Below are 24245 nucleotides of genomic sequence, written 5' to 3'. Positions count from 1 at the left end.
GTACAGGGTATAATAAGTTTGTGCATTTGTATGTAACGCCAAGAAGGAGTAATCATAGACCAATCTTTTAGTATACGGATCGGCTTAGAAGTAAATTCTGAGTCGATTTAGCGATGTCCGTCTGTCTGTCTGTCCGTCTGTCTGTCCGTCTGTCTGTCTGTCTGTCTGTTGATGTATTTTTGTGTGCAAAGTACAGCTCGCAGTTTTAGTCCGATTGTCCTAAAATTTGGTATAGGGTCCTGTTTCGGCTCAAAGACGATCCCTATTGATTTTGGAAAAAATCGGTTCAGATTTAGATATAGCTGCCATATATATTTTTCACCGATCTGGTCATAATTGGCGTGTATATCAACCGATCTTCCTCAAATTCCGTACATCCGAATATTTTATGAGTCTCGAAAAACGTGCAAAATATCAGCAAAATCGGTTCAGATTTAGATATAGCTCCCATATATAGCTTTCGCCCGATTTACACTCATATGACCACAGAGGCCAATTTTTAACTCCGATTTAGTTGAAATTTTGCACAGGGAGTAGAATTAGCATTGTAGGCATGCGTGCCAAATTTGGTTGAAATCGGTTCAGATTTAGATATATCTCCCATATATACCTTTCGCCCGATTTACACTCATATGAACACAGAGGCCAATTTTTAACTCAGATTTAGTTGAAATTTTGCACAGGGAGTAGAATTAGCATTGTTACTATGCGTGCCAAATTTGGTTGAAATAGGTTCAGATTTGGATATATCTCCCATATATAGCTTTCGCCCGATTTACACTCATATGACCACAGAGGCCAATTTTTAACTCCGATTTAGTTGACATTTTGCACAGGGAGTAGAATTAGCATTGTAGCTATGCGTACCAAATTTGGTTGAAATCGGTTCAGATTTAGATATATCTCCCATATATAGCTCTCACCCGATTTACACTCATATGTCCACAGAGGCCAATTTTTAACTCCGATTTAGTTGAAATTTTGTACAGGGAGTAGAATTAGCATTGTTGCTATTCGTGCCAAATTTGGTTGAAATCGGTTCAGATTTAGATATATCTCCCTTATATAGCTTTCGCCCGATTTACACTCATATGTCCACAGAGGCCAATTTTTAACTCCGATTTATTTGAAATTTTGCACAGGGAGGAGAATAAGCATTGTTGCTATGCGTGCCAAATTTGGTTGAAATCGGTTCAGATTTAGATATAGCTCCCATATATATGTTTTTCTGATTTCGACAAAAATGGTCAAAATACCAACATTTTCCTTGTAAAATCGCCACTGCTTAGTCGAAAGGTTGTAAAAATGACTCTAATTTTCCTAAACTTCTAATACATATATATCGAGCGATAAATCATAAATAAACTTTTTTGAAGTTTCCTTAAAATTGCTTCAGATTTAAACGTTTCCCATATTTTTTTACTAACATTGTATTCCACCCTAATGCATTAGCTGACTTAAATTTTGAGTCTATAGATTTTGTAGAATTCTATCAAATTCTTCCAGATCGAGTGATATTTAAATTTATGTATTTGGGACAAACCTTTATATATAGCCCCCAACACATTTGACGGATGGGATATGGTATCGAAAATTTAGATCTACAAAGTGGTGCAGGGTATAATATAGTCGGCCCCGCCCGACTTTAGACTTTCCTTACTGGTTTTAATATGGCTTTCTTTTAAAAATAATATTTTTATGTATATTATTATTTGTTAATTAATTTTTTGAAAACCAGTTTAATGTTTTTCTTTGTTGTAAAAGCAATATTTAATTTCAGAGCAACTCCTGATGGATTCAAACAAATTTAAAAAATAGAGAAAAATAGAGTTTTCTTTTAAAAATTGGCTTCCTTTCAACTAGAATATTTACGTTTTTATCATCAAAATTACAGGTTTTTAATACTTTATTTTAGTATTTCTTTAATAAAATTTTTTAGAAACCAATGTAATATTTTTAATGTAAAAACAAATATTTAATTTCAGAATAACCCCTTAAAATTTTTTTACAAATTTTTAGTACTACTTTGCTGCAATTTAATAGTGAATTGGTAAGGATTCTTTAACTTTCTTTTAGCCCTGGACAGTCATCCTTATTTTTTGTACATTAACGTCATCCTTCGTCATTTTGACTACGGCTCATTTCAAGACGCTATAATTTTCATCGTGAGCGAAAAAGTGAACCAATCTTGAGTTTATTTTCTTATTCAATTTGGTTTTAAGTAGTATAAAACAAAAATTCATAAGACGGTCGAATTAGTATAACTTAAATTTACCATTTCCCAATAGACTAAAATGCATTTTAAATCGAAAATGAAATTACACGCAAAAAAATAATTCTTTCCTCCCAAACGAAATTTTAGACAAACAAAGTTCGTTTCTTATTTGCTTTTCGCTGTAAGGAAGTGTATTTGGAAGAAAAGTATATACTTTTTGTGATAAACATTTATTCTTTTCCAGGATGTAACAACAATTTCATAAAGACTAACTAAAAAAAAAATTTTCTTGCTAATTGCATTTTCCCTCACATCTTTCTCACATCCACAAGTTTTTTTAGTTCTTAACACCTTTTCCTGTAATACCAACAATGTAGAAGAAATTATACGAATTTATAAATTTTTAAAATTTTTTTACCTTTCGCCTGGACGGAGAATCGAACCGCGGACCATGCACTTTGTAAGCCAACACACTAACCACTGAGCTATGTACCTGTTATGGTCATCAATAGATAAATATCCATATAAGTTATATTTATGTAGCATAGCTTGCGGCGCCCACGAACCGAATAAACAAAGTTTATTTAACAGAAACAAACATTTAGTTTGGCACCGTGGAGCAGTGGTTGCTACGTCTGACTCTCATGCCAAGGGTCGTGGGTTCGATCCCTGCTTCGACCAATGTTTTTTTTTTGTTTTGTTTTTTTTTTTTTTTTACATACATTCTACATATGTTCGGAAGATTTCGAAAAAATGTTCAACATTACATTGTACTATATTAAATTTTGAACTGTAAAATGTGTTTTATTAAAGACCAAAAGTCAGAAAAGAACAGTGTTTGATATAAACGAAATGGGCTCTGTTGTTGTTTCAAAAATAACTTTTTTTTATTGAAAAAAATAAAAACTTTGTAACAAACGAATTTTTTTGGTGATAAAAGTTTAAAATTTTCGAAGTAATTCAAAAAACTCTAACAAAAGAAAAACGTTTTCGGTACACGTTTTCCAAACGTTTTTTTTCTTTGCGTGTACGTGTCGTCATTTTGACGAATGATGACTGTCTAGGGTTATCAAGAATATTTGATTTTTATGTATATTATTATTTTTTTCATTAGATTTTTTGAAAACCTATTTAATAATTTTAATTAATGTAAAAAATAAATATTTAATTTCAGAGTAACCCAAATAAATTTGGACAACTTTTTATATTTCCCCTCAGCGCACAATTTAATAGAAATTGTCTTTCTTTCAACAAGAATATTTATTTTATTATATCCTTCACATCGATAACAACACAGTTTTATGAGTTTATATAGAATACTTCATTATTTCTCTAATTGTTTCAGGTACAAATTTTATGAGATACGTTTTCCAAAGAAAAGTTGAATTCCTTACACCATTTGATAAAATGCCCCTAAATATGGTAAGTTACAAGATAAAATGAAGAATTAAAAAATTATATTTCATTACATGTTGTTAATTTTGAACAATTTTCATTATTGCTTCCATTTTTTTCCAGCAAGATATGTGAAAAAATTACCTACGATGAATAAAAAAAGGATAAGTCAAAATGTCCAAACAGCGAGTTCAAATGAACTACTCTCTGTTCCACGCGGCCATAATTTTTATTCGCAAAAAAAACAGTGTATTAAGAACTTTCATCATAAGTTTTTAGAATAAAGTACTTTTGCTTAAAGAAAGTTTAATTTTAATGTATGAACATTTTCATAATAGTAAAACTATTTGTTGTTCCTTTAATTACTTAATTTCTCTGTACTGTGGAAGGATGGATTTAAAAATAGTTTAGTTGTCGACATTTTAAAGAGACTGTTAGCCAATTTTTATTATCGGGTTTCCCACAAAATAAGCAAGTAAACCAAAATAATATTGACTTTTTAACTTGGTAGGGGTATATAAATCTTATGGTGTTGTAAAAATGAACTAAAATACAATGTTATAGATGAACTAAAATTTAAGAGAATTATAAACTAGACAAGTTGAAAAAAATCTTAAGGGCTAAATCATGGTCAATATTACTACAGTTTAGTTCATTTGGCAATGGAAAAGGGTTCATTGTTTTTTCAGTGTAGTACTCGTGATTTTTTCAACTGACTCAAAGAACATTCTCTGACAGGCACAATCTGTTCAGCTTGGTTTAGTTATTCGTATGTTTTTAGATAGGGAAAAAAGCTACTATACCACATTTCCAGCCTGTACCAAATTTGCTGAACTGACTCTAATAGAAAACAAGTACGTAAAGTAGAAAGTCGGGCGGGGCCGACTATATCATACCCTAAACCACCATTACAGAATTAGTAATCATAAGCATTTGTGGGGTAACATATAGGTCTGGGAGATAAACCGCAGTTGCATATTTAAGAAAATTAAGGGGTACATGTCTATTTTTTTTACCCTACAAGGACAAAAAAAGTTCCCTACTTTCCTATACATTCCCAAACAATTTTCCCTACTATATTTTTCGTTAAATTTAAAAAATTTTACAAAACAAAAATGGTTCTAAGTACTTTATGATCTTAAAACATGAATATGCAACGTATATAACTTAGAATATAAATTTGTATTACCACCACGTTTGCCACAGTTGATAGAATTCTACCAAAATTAGTAATCTTTTTTGTTAAATCTTTATAAAAATAAAATTTGGGCAAAAGTTTCTATAAACAAATTTTTGTGAGAAACTTTTCTATAGAAATAAAATTTTTACAATAAATTCTATAGAAATAAAGTTTTGAGAAAAAATTCCACAGAAATAAAATTTTGAGAAATTTTTTATAGAAATAATATTTTGAAAAAAATTTCTATAGAAATACAATTTTGACAAAATGTTCTATAGAAATAAAATGTTGACAAAATTTTCTACAGGAATAAGGTTTACCACACATTGTTAAAGATCAAGCCTTGCCGGCTTCTAATTTCCTCCTCTAGAGCCACCAAAATGTAAAATTTATTACAAATTGTGTTGAGTGAAAATGTCCTACATTGTGGCCCTACGTCCCTACAAGACGCTAAATATTAGAAAAATCCTACATATAGGTAATTTCCCCTACTTCTAGCAACACTGGCTGTGTTGATATTGCAACTACGGAGTTAGTATGCCTCTAATATTGAGCCCATTATTAAACAAGTAAGGAAAGTCTAAAGTCGGGCGGGGCCGACTATATGATACCCTGCACCACTTTGTAGATCCAAATTTTCGATACGATCCGTCAAATGTGTTGGGGGCTATATATAAAGGTTTGTCCCAAATACATACATTTAAATATCACTTGATCTGGACAGAATTATATTATATTATACCCTGCACCACTTTGGAGATCTAAATTTTCGATACCATATCACATCCGTCAAATGTGTTGGGGGCTATATATAAAGGTTTGTCCCAAATACATACATTTAAATATCACTCGATCTGGAAGAATTTTATAGACTTCTACAAAATCTTTAGACTCAAAATTTAAGTCGGCTAATGCACTGGGGTGGAACACAATGTTAGTAAAAAAAATATGGGAAACATTTAAATCTGAAGCAATTTTAATGAAACTTCGCAAAAGTTTATTTATGATTTATCGCTCGATATATATGTATTAGAAGTTTAGGAAAATTAGAGTCATTTTTACAACTTTTCGACTAAGCAGTGGCGATTTTACAAGGAAAATGTTGGTATTTTGACCATTTTTGTCGAAATCAGAAAATATATATATATATATATATATATATATGGGAGCTATATCTAAATCTGAAACGATTTCAACCAAATTTGGCACGCATAGCTATAATGCTAATTCTACTCCCTGTGCAAAATTTCAACTAAATCGGAGTTAAAGATTGGGATCTGTGGTCATATGAGTGTAAATCGGGCGAAAGCTTTATATGGGAGATATATCTAAATCTGAACCGATTTCTTCCAAAATCAATAGGGATCTATTCTGAGCCAAAACAAATACGTATGCCAAATTTGAAGTCGATTGGACTAAAACTGCGACCTAGACTTTGATTACAAAAATGTGTTCACGGACAGACGGACATCGCTATATCGACTCAAGAATCCACCCTGAGCATTTTTGCCAAAGACACCATGTGTCTAACTCGTCTCCTTCTGGGTGTTGCAAACATATGCACTAACTTATAATACCCTGTTCCACAGTGTGGAGCAGGGTATAAAAAAGAGAAAATGGTTAAATTAGTGTAGGTAATAAATACAAATTTGTAAAAATCGAGCAATATTCTTATGTAAGAGCTACAAGTACGTATAAGTGCGATCGACTTGTACATCAAAATTTGAAATTTGAGTAACATTGGTTAATAAATAAGAGTACTATGGCCAAATTTGGGAAAATCGAGAGATGCATATATATGGAAGCTATATCTAAATCTGAACCAATTTGCATAATATTTTGCGGGTTTGATTAATACCACAAAAGGTTACTTTGTGCAAGATTTGAATAAGATCAGTTAAGAAATGAGTCCTGTATGGTCAAACATAAGGTTATTAGGGGCAAAATTCTTAAAATCGGGTGATACATATATGGGAGCTATATCTACATCTGAACCGATTTCGATGAAATTTTGCACATATAGTTAGTACTATAGAGGACTGGATCTAGCCAACTTTTCGTAAGATCGGTTAATAAATAAGGGTTTTATGGCCAAATTTGGGAAAATCGGGCTATAAATATATATGGGAGCTATATCTAAATCTGAACCGATTTCGATGATTTTTGGCACATGTAGTTAGTGCTATAGAAGACTACATTTAGCCAAATTTGGGTAAGATCGGTTGATAAATAAGGGTTTTATGGCCAAATTTAGAAAAATCGGGCGGTACATATATATGGGAGCTATAGCTAAATCTGAACCGATTTCGATGATTTTTTGCACATATAGTTAGTGCTATAGATGATTATATTTAGCCAAGTTTGAGTATGATCGGTTGATAAATAAGGGTTTTACGGCCAAATTTGGGAAAATCGGGCGATACATATATATGAGAGCTATATCTAAATCTGAACCGATTTGGATGAAATTTTGCAGACTTGAATGGCGATGGAAAGATTACCTTTAGCCAAATTTGGTGACGATCCGTTTGAAAAAACGCGCAACGTGACCCCATTTGTCGAAATCGGACGATACATATATATGGGAGCTATATCTAAATTTGATCCGATTTCTTCCAAATTCAATAGCGTTCCTCCTTGTGCCCAAAAAACTCCCTGTACCAAATCTCATCAAAATCGGTTAATAATTGCGACCGGAATCCTGTGAACAACAAATACATGGACAGACGGACGGACGGACGGACACCAAGCGCTAGATCGACTCAGGAGGTGATTCTGAGTCGATAGGTATATATTTTATGGGGTCTAAAATCAATATTTCTGGTAGGCACATTTTTTGGCCGATCAAACTTATTATATCCTGACCACTATGTGGTTAAGGGTATAAAAATGGGTTCCACAATTGTAAACGGACGGTGACAAAATGAAACGGAAACATTCACAAAAAATCGAAACGGAATCTTCACGATTTCCTCCACGGGCGTTCAGGATTTCATGAACGGCATTCTTTTTTCTTTGGCTATGAGTCTTAAAATAATCGCTAGACGTTGTTATAAAAACTCCGTCGGTGGTGCAATGTGCTAAGGCGATTGTTAAATGGTATGGTGCAGACAACACAGATTCGGAAATCTTTTTTTTTTATTTTGTTTATAAATTGGTAACTATTACGTTTTCAGAACGCTGATTGTTGTTTTGACAACGCATGGTGTCATTTTTACGTTGTCAGATTGACCGCGTCCGTTCTCAGTTTGTCAACACATGTGTATTGATTCACTTTCATGAACGGATCGTTATGACTCATGATTTTTTCTATGGGTGTGAAGTCCGCCTTTGCCTACAGACTGGGAAATTCCCAAATATCTTGGAGCCTCTTTCTCCTATGATTCCAGCGATGAAGCGATGAAGCTCATATTCACTGACATTTAGATCCATTTCACTTGGCAATCCAGGCTATTGTACACTGAAAAAAATTTTGTCGTGTCCTTAAAATACCAATGCGAATTTGGCTTAGCATAGCCGACGTATTTCTCAGATGTAAAGTTTTTTTCTTTGTTAAAAATTCGATAAACTTTTCAATACCCACAAATGGGTATCTTAACACGAAAATTTTGTTTGACGAAGGTCAACGAGGCTTTAATAAAAATTCATCCAAATTAATGAAAACGTCTTTAAATTTGTGCTTTTGTGTTCTGATTACAAAGCAAAAACATAGAATAATTCTAAAAGTCGAGTCTGAATCAGGAAATTTAAGTTATCGTTAATGAACTTTGAAAAAAAGGAAAAAATAAATTAAAATATGTGTCCTAGGATCATGTACGCAAAATTCAAATTTAAAAGAGAATTGAGTCTTCTTTGGTTCGGAATCAATACCACAATTATTAGAGTAAACACTGAAAAAGCAGTAAACCCACCAGGAAGGAAAATTTTTGTTAATTTTAGAAAATTTATATCATTTTCCGAAAATTTTAACTAAACACTATTACAAAAGCTGACATCACGCAGGTATAACAAAAATAAGTAAATATTTTTCGACAAATTCAAGAAAATGTATTAGACATAATTAAATTTTTTTGTTTGGAAAAAAAAATGAGTTTAAAAGTGCAAGAATGTCTTCAGTGCCATACGAAGTTCAAGATGGGCGCATTTGTAGTAAAATTATAATTTAGTAAATCTTTTTTTTTTTTGTATAATCTTTTCCTGTTTTTCAATTCATTTAACTAACGTACCCCAAAAATTGTTAGAGTAAAGAAAACATTCTCCAAACACAATAATCCCATGAAGTATTTATGGCAACAAACATTGGTTCTGCGGTAGCACTTACCGTGAACTGATTATTGTAATTTCTAAAAATACACACAAAAATATTTTTTTGTCTTCAATCAATTAAATTTTAATTGAAATTTCTTCAATCACAGAGATGATAGTACCATTTAAAAAATTAATTGATACTGTTAATTTTTGTAATTGATTTTTTGTTTCAATTAAAACATTTTTAATTAAATATTTTTTAAAACCCAATTAAATTAAGACTTTAATTGGAAAAACTTTCGTGTAATGTTTTTCTGTGTACATTTCACAGAAAAACGTGAATTTCAAATCAAATTAGATATTTTGGTATATGTGCTTTTATGTTTACTGCTCAAGTGAGTGACGGTATATTGTTATGTTTCTTTTTGTGATGATGAACAAAATCTGATCAAATCATATCTTTTCTACAAAATCGGAAACTTGAAATATATGCGTTGTGTAATTGAAATTCCGGGATTTTTGACAAATTTTGTGAAAGATTCGGGACACTTCCTGGAGACCAAATTCCGGGACAATCCAGGCGAATCCCGGCCAACTGGCAAGCCTAGTGCCAAGTATGATTGAAATCGATTCAGATGTTGATATATCTCCCATATATCTTATGTCCGATTTCGATTCATATGTCCACCGCAGGCCCAAGTTTCATTCCGATTTACTTGGAATTTTGCACTGAGAGTAGATTTAATACTTTACTAAACGCAAAAAAAAATTATTCTTTCCTCCCAAAAGAAATTTTAATCAAACTAAGATTGTTTTTCGCTGTAAGGGAGTATATTTGGAAGAAAAGTATATACGTTTCGTGATAAGCTTTTCTTCTTTTCTAGGATGTAACAACAATTTCATAAAGACTAACTCAAAAAAAAACAATTGGCTAATTATATTCTCTCTGACATCTTTCTCACTTCCTCGAGGTTTTTCGCACCTTTTTCTGTAATGCAAAAATGTAAAGGGTGATACGGTCAAAATTTGGTCAATATAAACTTGACGTATTTCTTTCAATTTTGCATTTAAAAAACCTGAACACCCCTCATTTTGAAGATCTGTGTGTATGTAGAATGTTGCTCCTATTTTTATTTTGGAATTCACTCTTCAGTTGTCAAAATGCCATTCAGCAAGAAGAGCAGCGTATCAAAATTTTGCTCGCGCATCGCGAAAATCAGAGCTACTCGCACGCAAAGCTGGCAAAATCGCTAAAAGTTGCCAAATCAACCGTTACAAATGTAATTAAAGTGTTTGGGGAACGTTTGTCGACAACCAGGAAGTCTGGATCGGGGGGAAATCGAAAACCGGAAGCCGCTGAGACGACAAAGAGAGTTGCCGGTAGTTTCAAGCGAAACCCTAATCTCTCTCTCCGAGATGCCGCAAATAAACTGGGTGTATCGTCTACAACCGTGCATCGAGCCAAAAAAACGAACCGGACTATCGACTTACAAGAAGGTAGTGACTCCAAATCGCGATGATAAACAAAATACGACGGCCAAAGCGCGATCCCGGAGGCTGTACACGACGATGCTGACGAAGTTTGACTGCGGTAATGGACGACAAAACCTACGTCAAAGCCGACTACAAGCAGCTTCCGGGACAGGAGTTTTATACGGCAAAAGGAAGGGGAAACGTAGCAGATATTTTCAAGCACATAAAACTGTCAAAGTTCGCAAACAAATATCTGGTTTGGCAAGCCATCTGTACCTGTGGCTTGAGAAGCAGCATTTTCATAGCTTCCGGGACTGTCAACCAAGAAATTTACATGAAAGAGTGTTTGAATAAACGTCTGCTGCCTTTCCTGAAGAAACACGGTTGTCCCGTACTGTTTTGGCCGGATTTGGCATCTTGCCATTACGGCAAAAAGGCGATGGAGTGGTACGCCGCCAACAACGTGCAGGTGGTTCCCAAGGACAAGAACCCTCCCAACACGCCAGAGCTCCGCCCAATTGAGATATACTGGGCTATTGTCAAGCGGAACCTAAAGAAGACCAAACAACCTGCTAAGGACGAACAGCAGTTCAAGGCAAACTGGCTTTCTGCGGCGAAGAAGGTGGACAAGGTGGCTGTACAAAATCTGATATATGACAATCATAAATTAGGAAGAGCAACCTTCTTTTTAACAATTGGGAGCCCGTTAGAATCTGGTCTAGAACCTACGACTATGTATGTCCCACAATTCTACTACTACTACTACTTGGTATCATAGTCATTCACATTATACTTCCAAAAACCACTTTAACTAGATTTCAACTGTCATTACAGAAGCGATTTTTTAGGGTGTGTTCAGGGGGTGGATCTCTCCCATACCCATATTTTTTATAACTTTCTTAAATTCCCAAAGGATGTGGGAAAAAGTTATGAATTAATATTGAGTGCCCAGGAAGCCTTTTAGGAAATTTAACTTCTCGGATTTTCTTGCTTTTTCCCAGCTCTTTAGAGACTTAACCAAAACTGGACTTATGTTCTTCGATTTGCTTTAAATTCGTAAGGGATGGTAAACCCACGTTTTTCCTTCGTGTCTGATCTTGAGTGAAATTTCAATTACGCTCCCATCTCTCACTGAAACACTGGTCTATATGAGAGACATACTTCAATATAACTCGATGTGACTATCGTGTGCAAGATTGAAATCTAGGATTTTTTATAGTGTATATAAAAACGCGTGTGTATGTGTGTGTATTCACACACCCTGTGGAAACTGGTTGGATTGACTATCATCATTTCCAGCTGAATATGGCTGTGAAAAAAAGTATGAAACATTTTGAAGAGGTAATAAAAATATATCCGGGGGCTTGTGCATTGATGTGTGGGAACGTTTCGTTGAAATGTGTTAGTTTGAAGTGGCCGTGTGAGTCCTGTAATCTATCTAAACCCCACTACATCACACATACTCACGCATAAATGAATGCTGGGCTAGAGCATATTTCGAAGTGGTCGTCATAATATGGTCAAGTATTTTTCACAGATTTTATGGTCAATGGCTTCGAGGAGCACGTAAATAACATCATTCGTAGGGCGTTTGGAATATATGTACACGGGAAGCACTGTATGAGATGAGACGTGGCACTCAACACGAGTATTATTGTAATAACCACTGGCATCAGAAGGAGAATGCCCCATATCGACTTATTGAACCCTAAACACAAACCAGAAAAAAATGAGTTGGTTGGATAACGTGCTTCTTTCATCCAGTCGATTAATTCTATGCAAAGCCTTAATCACTAGGGATGCTAAAGTCGAAAGTCAACTGTTCGGAAAGTCGATGTCAAAGAGTTAAAAGTCGACCCAATTGGACCAACCATAGTTTCGTGGTGGTCTTTAAAGCCGTCTTATTAACTTTTGATATTCCTCAAAGTTGAATAATCGACCTTTCATGTTAGTTCACAATTAATCGACTTTTAACTCTTTAACCATATACACTAAAATATACACGAACAAAAGTCCGTTGTTAAATTGAGCCTAAAATTAAGTTATATTAAGTGCAAAAATATATATGTTGTTTAGTTTATTTATTTCAAGTACACTAATAGAAAAAATTACGTTCCATAGTCGTGAACGGACGGTGACAAAATGAAACGGAAGCGTTCACAAAAAATCAAAACGGAATGTTCACAATTTCGTCCACGGGCGTTCACGATTTCATGAACGGCATTCGTTTTTCTTTGGTTATGAAAAGTCTTAAAATAATCGTTAGACGTTATTATGACAACTCCCTCGGTGGTGCAATGTGCTAACATAAGGCGACTGTCAATACGTATGGCGCAGAAAACACAGGTTCGAGACACGCTAGCGGAAATCTTTTTATACCCTCCACCATAGGATGGGGGTATATTAACTTTGTAATTCCGTTTGTAACACATCGAAATATTGCTTTAAGACCGTGTTGAACGCATGGTTCAACCTGACGTGAATATACCTATTATTCTTTCTATTCATTTTTTTGACATTTCATTTTTTATATATGATTTCATTTACTTTATATATTTTTCCTACTTTCACAATTTCATAACTTGAATTCATATACAGACATCCTTGTCTCACTATTGTACTAGTATTAGTTTTGAATTAATAGCCGCTTGAAGCGGGAATTTTTATGTATTTTTTAGTTAGTTACTACGTAACCGCTAATAAAGCAGGATCTTTTGGCCTTGAATTCCACGAATTCGATTTGTTTGTTTTTCTTTCGAAAGGCCAACCGAGGAGCTTCACGAGCTTGAGATTCTCTTTTAAAACCCTACATTTCCATATTCCACTTTCACGAAGAGGAATATTCATTGGTCCTTCGAAAAAATCCTACGGATTAGGATAGGAAAGAACTAGAAAATAGTGAGAAACTTTTCTTCCTGAAAAACTGATTTAAAAATTGCATACGTTTTTTGTGAAAACGGTCATAGTCTGTGCATCAGAACATTTAAAACAAGTAAAGCAGTAATCTGCAACAACATCAACGACGGCATCGATCATCAAGTACATGAAATCGACGATTTCATCAGCATAACAGCAAAAAAGTCATCGACAGTCATCATACAGCATAGTCATTGTGGTATAAGTAAGAGAATAAAGCAAGGTAGGTACGGTGATACATTGCAATTTTTATGAAAAAGTGATCAAATCGGTTAAAAAGTGAAAAAAACATTAAAAACAACATAAAATAATTTTGTGAAAGTTTGTTAATCCGTGACCAAACATAACCTAAAACTATATTAAAAAACATATTAACATTGAAAATACATATTTACAACAGTATTACGTATGTACATGCAAAAATAATAACAACAAAAAAGCGTTTGAAAATATAAAGACAATTAGTACGATAAGTAGTACTACCTTGTATATCGATTAAAAGTGTACGGGTAGTGCTAATGAGTAATCGATATCATTGAGGAATGAAGTTGGCAACTCGATACTCATTACTGTTAATCGATAGATAACCACTATAAAGTATATTGATACACACACACATACCAAACAAACCAAAAGCTACAAGTGATCGGACAGTGCGGTTTAGTAATACGAATATTAAAATTACAAGAAATAAAAATTGTGGTTTCCTCAAGAAATACTAAAAATAATTGTTTAAAAAACAAAAAGTGGCCCTCCTGGCATTATAATAAACTGGAACAATAATAAAAATAAGTGCAACAAGAACATTTTTGGTCATCAAAATTTCAATTCAATTCAGTGGTGGTGAATTTATAATATCAACGGTGTAACAATAAAAGGCAAACCAAAGGGTGAGTGTTTATGGTTCTTTGTTGTCGTCTTTGTATAAATAAAAAAGAACGTTTGAAGATAAAAATTAAATTTATTTAACAAAAGTTAGCTTACAAAATTCGGATAACGGTATTCGCGCCAATTAGAACATTCCCGAGTGGGTGAAAAAGAAAACGAAAAATTACAACAACAACAGTGAACAATATTATTGGTGGTGTGAGTGACATTCAAAGTGTACGGTAAAAAATTCTTTTGATTATTTGCTATTTTTGTGACAACGTAAATCAAATAAAAAGCAGAAATAAAAAATGGATAATGGATATTCGTGAAATTAATTTATTTTTTAATGAAAATAGAAGCTAATTTATGCGAAACAAATTCTGAAGTACTGCGAAAATATTAAAAGATTTGTGATTTTTCTTTACAAAATTTAAAGAAAAGACACAGTTGTCCACCTGATAAAAGAAATAATATATCTACAAAAATTAAAAAGGCAAATTACAAATAAAAATCCATTATTGAAGAAACGCATCGACATTTGGCAGAACACTGGTAAGCGAAAAATACAAAATAAATTTCAAAAAATTGTTACGGTGCATTACAACAACAATTTTCAGTGAACGCTTTGTTTTTATTCTGGCACATACACCCCTTCAACAATACTTGTTTATAGAGTTGCCAGATCAACGAAAATATTTTTTCCCGGGCGGGATTCAATAAAATACCACGAATTTTTTATAGAATCAAACGGAATCGACTTTATTCAAGGTATTTTTCAAGTTTAATGTACACTTTGATATTTTAAACAAAAATACATTCACAAAAATATTTATATTTTGGATTTGGCGAGGAAAAAAATCAATTTCAATTTCGACGTCAATTTTTTACATCTTCCTGATACAGTGTAGAGTACACACACTCACGTAAAAATGTCTATACGTAGAAAGTTATTATTCGATGCTGAACAAGTTATATCATTCTGTAAGGATTTTAAGTTGGCAGATGAATGCAGAATTGCAGTAGCCAAAGTTGAAGAAACAGAATTAGACAGGAGGTGGGAGAAATTTGTTGAGAAGTATGAGGAAATTCAGACGAGTGATGAAACGGCGGAAGACATTGAACTTCAGAAGATATCGGTCAATAAATATAAAGAGGCGTATAAGAGGTACAAAGAGGTCAAGGCTAGGCTTATAGAATTTATATCGGAGAAACATGCATCGAAAGCAGATGAAAGTATTCGACATGATATGACCATTTCACAGCACAGTTCCTCAACGTTGAAGTTGCCACCGTGTGATACACCTCCATTTGAGGGTGGTTATTCAAAATGGCCTGCTTTTCGCGACATATTCTGGGCAGTTTTTGGCGCTCATCCAGATTTGTCACCAGCGCAAAAGCTCTTCCACCTGAGAGGAAAAACAAGAGGCGAAGCCTACCAAATTGTAAGCAAGTTTGATTTGGTTGATGAAAACTTTCAGTTGGCTTGGGATGCTCTCAAGCATCGTTATGAAAATACTCGTATATTAGTCCACCAACAAATGAAAACTCTTTTTGGAATTCAAGTTGCTCAATGTGAGACACCAAAATCCATTAGAGTAATTCAACGTGGAATAAATGATAGTTTATCAATTTTTCGATCATATAAAATTAATACTGAAAATTGGGACCCAATTTTGGTTCATCATTGTTCCACCAAGCTTCCAGAAGAGACTTTAAGAGCGTGGGAAGATTCACTTACAGACCACAAACGACTTCCTACCTGGAAACAAATGGACGAGTTTCTGTCTACAAGAATACAGATAATTGAAACTATTTCAGATCTGCGGAAACCAAATTCGAGAGAAAATCAGAGTCACAGCAACAAATCACAAACTTTTCAATCGCGCATAGATTCTACGAATCAAAATAGATGCAAGAAATGTAAAAAGAATCACCATTTACGGTTTTGCGAAGAATTTAGAGCACTATCAGTGAAGGATCGTATGAAATTTGTTTATGCAAATAAAATGTGTGCAAATTGTTTTTCAACATCGCATTTTAGAACCAGCTGCACCAGTAGCCAATCCTGTAGAGAATGTAATAAGAAGCACCATACCTTGTTGCACCTTCACACTAAGAAGAATAAGAACACTACTCGTGGTAATTCTCCACCAGATTTTGAAAACGCACATGCAAGTTCGAGTAATGAGTCTCAACCTGAGGACAATAATACAGCAGAAAGCTCTATAGAAGCTGTTCAAGCTCATTTTGCTCAAAATGAAGGAACCACAATTCTGCCGACGGCACTTATTGATATTGAAAATTGTGGTGAGCGTTTTACGATTCGGGCCTTGTTAGATGCAGGCTCCGAGAAGAGTTTCATATCGAAGAAAATTCAACAAACTTTATCTTTGCCAGTTATCAAACACCATTCTCAAATCTCCGGTTTAGGTGGTACAGTAGTTGGAAGTTCCAGTGGTCGTTGTTTCATAAACTTAAAATCAAGATCAAAACAGTTTTCGATCAAGATTAAAGCAATTGTTGTTCCAAAAATATCTCACTTTTTGCCATCTAGAAGAGTGAGTATTGGAAATCTTCCTGAGATTCAGGGATTAAAGATGGCTGATCCAAACTTTTATAAACCAGCTCCTATTGACATGATAATAGGTAGCGATTATTTGCCGTCGATTAATTTAAATGGAGTTACATGTTTTCCCAATGGACTAGAAGCCAGAGAGAGTCAATTTGGGTGGTATTTATCAGGTCCTTTATCAACAGATGAAGTTCAAACTTTTTCCACCACCGTGTACGACTCTGAAGACGTTATCCTAACAGATTTGGTTAAAAGATTTTGGGAGATTGAAGAATTACCAGATACAATATCTGCATCAGAGGATGATGACTATTGTGAGAAATTTTACAAAGCTACAACTAGCCGTCAACCTGATGGGCGATATGTAGTTCGTCTACCATTTCGAAGAGAGTTTCCAGAGACACTATATCTTGGACCTTCTCAAAAAATGGCTTTAGCTCAATATAGGAGATTAGAAGCTACTCTTTGCAAGGCTCCTGAGTTGAAAAGTGAATATGAAAGAGTCCTCAAAGAATATATCGAGTTAGACCACATGGAGTGTGTGAATCATTTTGAAAGTTCAACAGAGAGACATTTCTCCTTCTTTTTACCTCACCATGCAGTTGTAAAGCCAGAGAGCAAAAGTACTAAGGTGAGAGTTGTTTTTAATGGTTCAAAGAAAACCAATAGCGGTTCGTCTTTAAATGATGTACTATATCCTGGTCCTACATTACAGGCAGATATTATTCAAATAATGTTGAACTGGCGTTACTATCGTTTCGTTTTTACTGGAGATATACAGAAAATGTATCGCCAGATACTACTTCACCCTGAGGATCGTCCATTTCAGCGGATTGCTTTTCGAGAGAATCCAACAGATTCTATAAAGTCTTATGAATTAAAGACTGTAACCTTCGGGGTTAATTGTGCGCCCTTCCTGGCAATTAGAACCCTTCAGCAGCTAAGTTATGACTGTAATATAGACAGTCCTCTATCTTCAAAGATTTTGAGAGAAGAAGTTTATGTTGATGATATATTATCTGGAGGACATACTTTGCAAGAGGCAAAAAATAAGCAAATTGAGCTAATTTCAACGTTGAAATCAGCAGCTTTCCCCCTGAAAAAGATAGCAGCAAATGCGAAATTTCTTCTTGAAAATATAGCCCGGGAGGATCTTCTAGACGAAGAGTTTTTAAATTTTGATGATTCAAGCTCGGCTAAAACACTTGGGGTACGATGGAATGCTATGTCCGATAGCTTTTATTATGTTGTGAGTACACTTGAAGCTACACCAACAGCTACCAAACGGCAGATATTATCCGTAATAGCCAGACTTTATGATCCACTTGGTTGGCTAGGACCCATTGTCATCCTGGCAAAAGTATTAATGCAACAGTTGTGGGAAGAGAAGGCGAACTGGGACGAACCTGTTCCTGATCATCTGATGGTGAAATGGTCTTCTTTTCGAGATAAATTGGCAGATATACATGCTTTGCGTATACCTAGATGGATTGAGTTTTCACCAGAAGCTAACCTCCAATTTCACTGCTTTTCAGACGCTTCTGAAAAGGCCTATTGTGGAGTTGTATATGTTCGGATTGTCTCGTCAGATAAAATATGCAGTCATTTGCTAGTCGCCAAGACAAGGGTCGCTCCAATAAAACGATTAACAATACCTAAGCTGGAGTTGTGCGGAGCACTTTTGTTAGCAAAATTAGTAAAAATCGCTACTGAAAACTTGAATTTCCAACCTGAGATATATTTTTGGACTGATTCTTCAATCGTCCTTGGGTGGTTACAGAAGGACCCCCAAACTCTAAAAACATTTGTTGCGAATCGAGTTACAGAAATTACCGAGCTTTCGAAAAATGTTGCCATACACCATATTCGCACAGAAGAAAATCCTGCAGATTTAGGATCACGTGGTTGCACCCCACAAGAATTGATTCGTAAAAGGCTTTGGTGGCATGGCCCCACCTGGCTTCAGATACCCCAAAGAGACTGGCCGAAGCCATGTACGTTTGGTCCCACAAATTTAGAAGCAAAGAAGTCTGCGACTTTTCATTTGCTCATCACCGATGATATGATATCAAGATTTTCATCGTTAAATCGTGCCTTTAGAGTTATGTGTTGGGTATTTCGTTTTATAACTCGCTGTCAGAAAAAGAAAGTTGACTTTGCACCCGATATAACAGCAGATGAAATATCTGAGACAAAACGAAGACTTTTTATAGCCGCTCAAATTCAGTTCTACCCAGCAGAATATGCTAGTTTAACCCGCAAAGAACCAATAAGCGGAAAGAGTAATATTTTAACCCTAGCTCCTTTCAGAGGGAAGGATGGACTATTACGTGTTGGAGGTCGTCTTGAAAACACAGTTTTTAGTTATGACGAAAGACATCCTATAATCGTTCCTGATAAGTCACATTTAGCTGATTTGCTTGTGAGATACACTCATCAGATATTGCTTCATGCTGAATATAACCTTATGCTTCGTGCTCTGAGACAAAGTTTTTATATACCCAGATTGAAAAATTTAATTCGCAAATGTATCAGGTCTTGTAAGGCATGCACTCTTTATAAACGTAAATTTCAAAATCAATTTATGGCTGCTCTTCCTCCTGAACGAGTCACTTTTTCCCTGCCGTTTACCTACGCAGGAGTTGATTTTGCTGGCCCGTTTAATGTGAAAACCTCAACATTAAGAAATGCCAAATTGACAAAAGGTTATGCTGCAGTTTTTGTCTGTTTTCCTACGCGTGCTGTACATCTGGAAGTTTGCTCTGATTTAACCACAGATGGTTTTCTTGCTGCGTTTATGCGCTTTGTCGGACGCCGTGGCCTTCCGAAAACTATGTTCTCAGATAATGGACGTAACTTCGTTGGAGCAAGTGCCAAGCTTTTGCAGGAACATAATCGTTTTCTCCAAGCTGCCGAAAAGTGTATTGCTGATAAATATAGCCTTCATGGTTTCTCGTGGTCTTTTATACCGCCTTATGCCCCCCACATGGGAGGATTATGGGAATCAGCGGTTAAAAGTATGAAGTCCCATTTGAAAAAGATCGCAGGAAATTTGAATTTCACGTATGAAGAGTTTAGCACACTACTAATCAGAGTAGAGTCGGTTTTAAATTCTTGACCACTCTCTCCTATGTCACAAAATCCCTCCGAACTTTTGCCTCTAACGCCTGGACATTTTTTGCGAGGATCACCATTAACCGCTCCTCCTGAGTCTACTTCAAACATACAGAAAGAGAACTTGTCTTTTTTAAACCGTTGGAGACGACTAAAATCCATTCATCATATCTTCAGTCAGCGATGGAAATCAGAGTATGTAACAGAGCTTCAACGACGTTACAAATGGAAGACTACTTGTAACAATGTTAAGGAAAATGATTTTGTGGTCGTCAAAGATGACTCATTACCCCCAACTGAGTGGCGCCTCGGTCGTATTACGAAAGTTATAAGAGGAACTGATAATAATGTTCGTGTTGCCGAAGTGAACACGCAAAATGGTATTATCGTTCGACCAATCGTAAAATTGTGCGTATTGCCTACATCGTCAAATTAAAATTCGAAAATTAAACGCGAACACAAATCGAAGAATTCATAACTAACCATTTGATCATATCATAAGAAATGCTAATTTATTGTCGTACCTCTCTTTCTTTGTTTTTCTTCCTTTTCTTCAACAGAATAGACATGGTTAACCAATGCGTTGTTTGCGGCCGAAGCCATCCCCTGAAGTATTGCTTCAAGTTCCGTAGAATGTTTTTTAGAGAACGCTACGATGTTGTTTTATCCAGTGGACTCTGCCTGAATTGTTTTCATACTTCCCATAAGAGAGCTGATTGTCCATCTCCAAATAGATGTGAAGTTTGTGGGAACCGTCATCACTCAATGATTCATAATCGTGATGATATCTTTTTTGAGCCCGAAGAACCAACTAAGACCCTCCGGTTTGGTGAAGTGCGGGAAATCGCTGAGAAATGTGGTTTGCTAAGTCTTTGTGATATATCAAAATTCGATCCCGCGGACTTGGATGACTCTGATGACAATGACGCCCCCTTGGCCACAAAAGCAGATGATACGCCTGAACTGATTGAAAGCGCTCAAGATAGGGCCCCCCTGGCAGCTCAATCGATTTCTGAATTTTTGAAAATTGAAAGCGCTCGAACTAGCGCCCACCTGGCAGAACCTCAACAAAATCGACGTTCTCTAGCAGCAAAGGTAGAAATTGAAGACCCTATCGCACCCAAGCCGACGGCAGCTCCTTCTGTCTCCACCAGAGTGAAGACTCCAGAGCGACCACCGTATCCTGATTCATATGCTCGTTGGGCCGTCACTGACCCAAAAATAAGACATCCGGAGCATTTTGGAGCATGTTATGTAGCTCCTGTGGTATTATGTGACTTGTGCGTCGGAAAGATCAAGTCGGTTACCCTTTTGATCAATCCGAATGTTCCAAAATAGCACCTTCTTTACGATAAAGTCAGTTGTCTCCCATATGTGACAAAATTCCAAAAGAATACTGCCAACGGCCATTTCAAAGTTCGGACTCGTATTGGAGAAGTTTTGGATCATTGGTTTATAATTGTTGATAGACTACAGAAGTACCCACCGCCAGCTAGAGACGTTAATATCACTACTTGGATAAGCGATAAATCAACATTGGCCCATCCTACACCACATCTGTACAAGCCTATTGCTGGAGTAATTGGGAATGACTTGTGGGCTACCGTTCAACGAGGTCCACCGCGGTGCTTTTATAGATGTCCTTCCATGACAGCCCAAGAATCATCTTTTGGTATCACGCTTAAAGGCAACTTCTTTCGATACATTGGCCCTCTACCTGAACCTGTTTTTTTGTGAGCTATTCACCCATGCTGGCCCGGGAGGATGTTGAACGCATGGTTCAACCTGACGTGAATATACCTATTATTCTTTCTATTCATTTTTTTGACATTTCATTTTTTATATATGATTTCATTTACTTTATATATTTTTCCTACTTTCACAATTTCATAACTTGAATTCATATACAGACATCCTTGTCTCACTATTGTACTAGTATTAGTTTTGAATTAATAGCCGCTTGAAGCGGGAATTTTTATGTATTTTTTAGTTAGTTACTACGTAACCGCTAATAAAGCAGGATCTTTTGGCCTTGAATTCCACGAATTCGATTTGTTTGTTTTTCTTTCGAAAGGCCAACCGAGGAGCTTCACGAGCTTGAGATTCTCTTTTAAAACCCTACATTTCCATATTCCACTTTCACGAAGAGGAATATTCAGACCGCATAAAGTATATATATTCTGCGTCGTGGTGAAATTCTGGGTCGATCTGAGCATATCCGTCCGTCTGTTGAAATCACGCTAACTTCCGAACGAAACAAGCTATCGATTTGAAGCTTGGCACAAGTAGTTATTGATGTAGGTCGGATGGCATTGCAAATGGGCCATATCGGTCCACTTTTACGTATTGCCCCCAGATAAACGGACCCCCAAATTTGGCTTGCAGACCCTCTAAGAAAAGCAAATTTCATCTGATCCGGCTGAAATTTGGTACATGATGTTAGTATATGGTATCTAACAACCATACAAAAATTTGTCCACATCGGTCCATAATTATATATAGCCCCCATATAAACGGATCCACCGATTTGGCTTTCGGATTCTCTAAGAGAAGCAAATTTCATCCGATCCGGCTGAAATTTGGTACATTGTGTTAGTGTTATATAGTCTTTAACAACCATGCAAAAATTGGTCTACATAGGTCCATAATTATATATAGCCCCCATATAAACCGATCCCCAGATTTGGCTTGCGGAGCCTCTAAGAGAAGAAAATTTCATCCGATCCTGCTGAAATTTGGTACATGGTGTTAGTATATGGGCTCTAACAACTAGGCGAAAATTGGTCTACATAAGTCAATAATTATATATAGCCCCCATATAAACCGATCCCAAAATTTGGCTTGCGGAGCCTCTAAGAGAAGCAAATTTCATCCGATCCGGCTGAAATTTGGTACATGGTGTTAGTATATGGTCTCTATTGACCATGCAAAAATTGGTCCACATCGGTGCAAAATTATACATAGGTCCATAATTATATATAGCCCCCATATAAACCGATCCCCAGATTTGACCTTCGGAGCCTCTTGGAAGACCAAAATTCATATGATTCAGTTGATATTTGGTACGTGGTGTTAATATATGGCCTCAAACACCCATGCAAAAATTGGTCGAAATCGGACCATAATTATGTATAGCGCCCATATAGACCGATCCCCAGATTTGACCTCAGGAGCCCCTTGAAAGAGCAAAATTCATCGGATTCGGTTGAAATTTGGTACGTGATGTTAGTATATGGTATCCAACAACCATGCATGAATTTGTTCATATCAGTCCATAATTTTATATATAGCCCTCATATAAACCGATCCCCAGATTTGACCCCCGGTGCCTTGTGGAGAAGCAAAATTCATCCGGTCTGGTTGAAATTTGGTACGTGGTGGTAGTATATGATATTTAACAACCATGCCAAAAGTGGTCCATATTAGTCCATAATCATATATAGCCCCCATATAAGCCGATCCCGAGATTTGGTTTTGGAGCCTCTTGGAGGAGTAAATTTCCTCCGAGTCAGTTGAAATTTGGTACATTGTGCTAGTATACGGCCGTTAACAACCATGCCTAACTAGGTCCATATCGGTCAGATAAATCGATCCCCAACCACACAAAAATTGGTCCATATCAAGTTCATAATTGTATATAGCCCCCATATAAGCGACCCCCATATTTCAATTCTGGCTCCCTACGTACCGTGCAAAAGTCCATATCGATTCGTAATTATTTGTAGACTTACCTACGCAACCTTTTTTGTCTAATATATACCACGAATGGACTAACTCACAATTTAGAAAACGATTTAAGATACCACAACCCAAGTAATTCGATTGTGGATGACAGTCTTTCGTAGAAGTTTTTACGCAAACCATGGTGGAGGGTACATAAGATTCGGCCTGGCCGAACTTACGGCCGTTTATACTTGTTTTAATTTTGTTTATGTAGTCGTAACCATAACGTTTTCAGTTCATGAACGCTGGTTGTTGGTTTGACAACGCATGGTGTCATTTTATCGTTGTCAGATTGACACCGCCGGTTCACAGTTTGACACCACATGTGTGTTGATTCACTTTCATGAACGAATCGCTTTGAAATGAGCACGACGTGCATGGTTTTTTTCTATGAGTGTATGTCTCAAACATTTTATAAAATACAAGCCAGTAGAATTTCAATGACCATAAAAATAAGTTCAATGCTCACTGATGCAGTAGAAGTTGCAACGTTCGAAATTGAAATTAAATTGAAATGTTGATCGGGGAAGGGGAAGTTA

The 24245-nt window shown here is 35.7% G+C and overlaps 1 protein-coding gene across 1 annotated transcript; it reads left to right on the top strand.

Moving 5' to 3' along the window:
• The first annotated feature begins 15544 nt into the window (after nt 1–15544).
• Nucleotides 15545–19987, top strand: LOC142235633 (uncharacterized). Its single transcript, XM_075306896.1, has one exon. It carries the CDS (start codon nt 15545–15547, stop codon nt 19985–19987), a length of 4443 nt encoding a protein of 1480 aa, XP_075163011.1.
• Nucleotides 19988–24245: the final 4258 nt, after the last annotated feature.

Source organism: Haematobia irritans, chromosome 4 (genome assembly GCF_050003625.1).
Source record: "Haematobia irritans isolate KBUSLIRL chromosome 4, ASM5000362v1, whole genome shotgun sequence".
Classification (NCBI taxonomy): Eukaryota; Metazoa; Arthropoda; class Insecta; order Diptera; family Muscidae; genus Haematobia; species Haematobia irritans.
Note: the sequence above shows the minus strand (reverse complement) of the source record. Positions and strands in the feature narration are given on the sequence as shown.

Bases quoted from the DNA above. Each gene is read 5' to 3' on its own strand.
- LOC142235633 (XM_075306896.1), top strand. From the start codon at position 15,545: ATGACCATTTCACAGCACAGTTCCTCAACGTTGAAGTTGCCACCGTGT.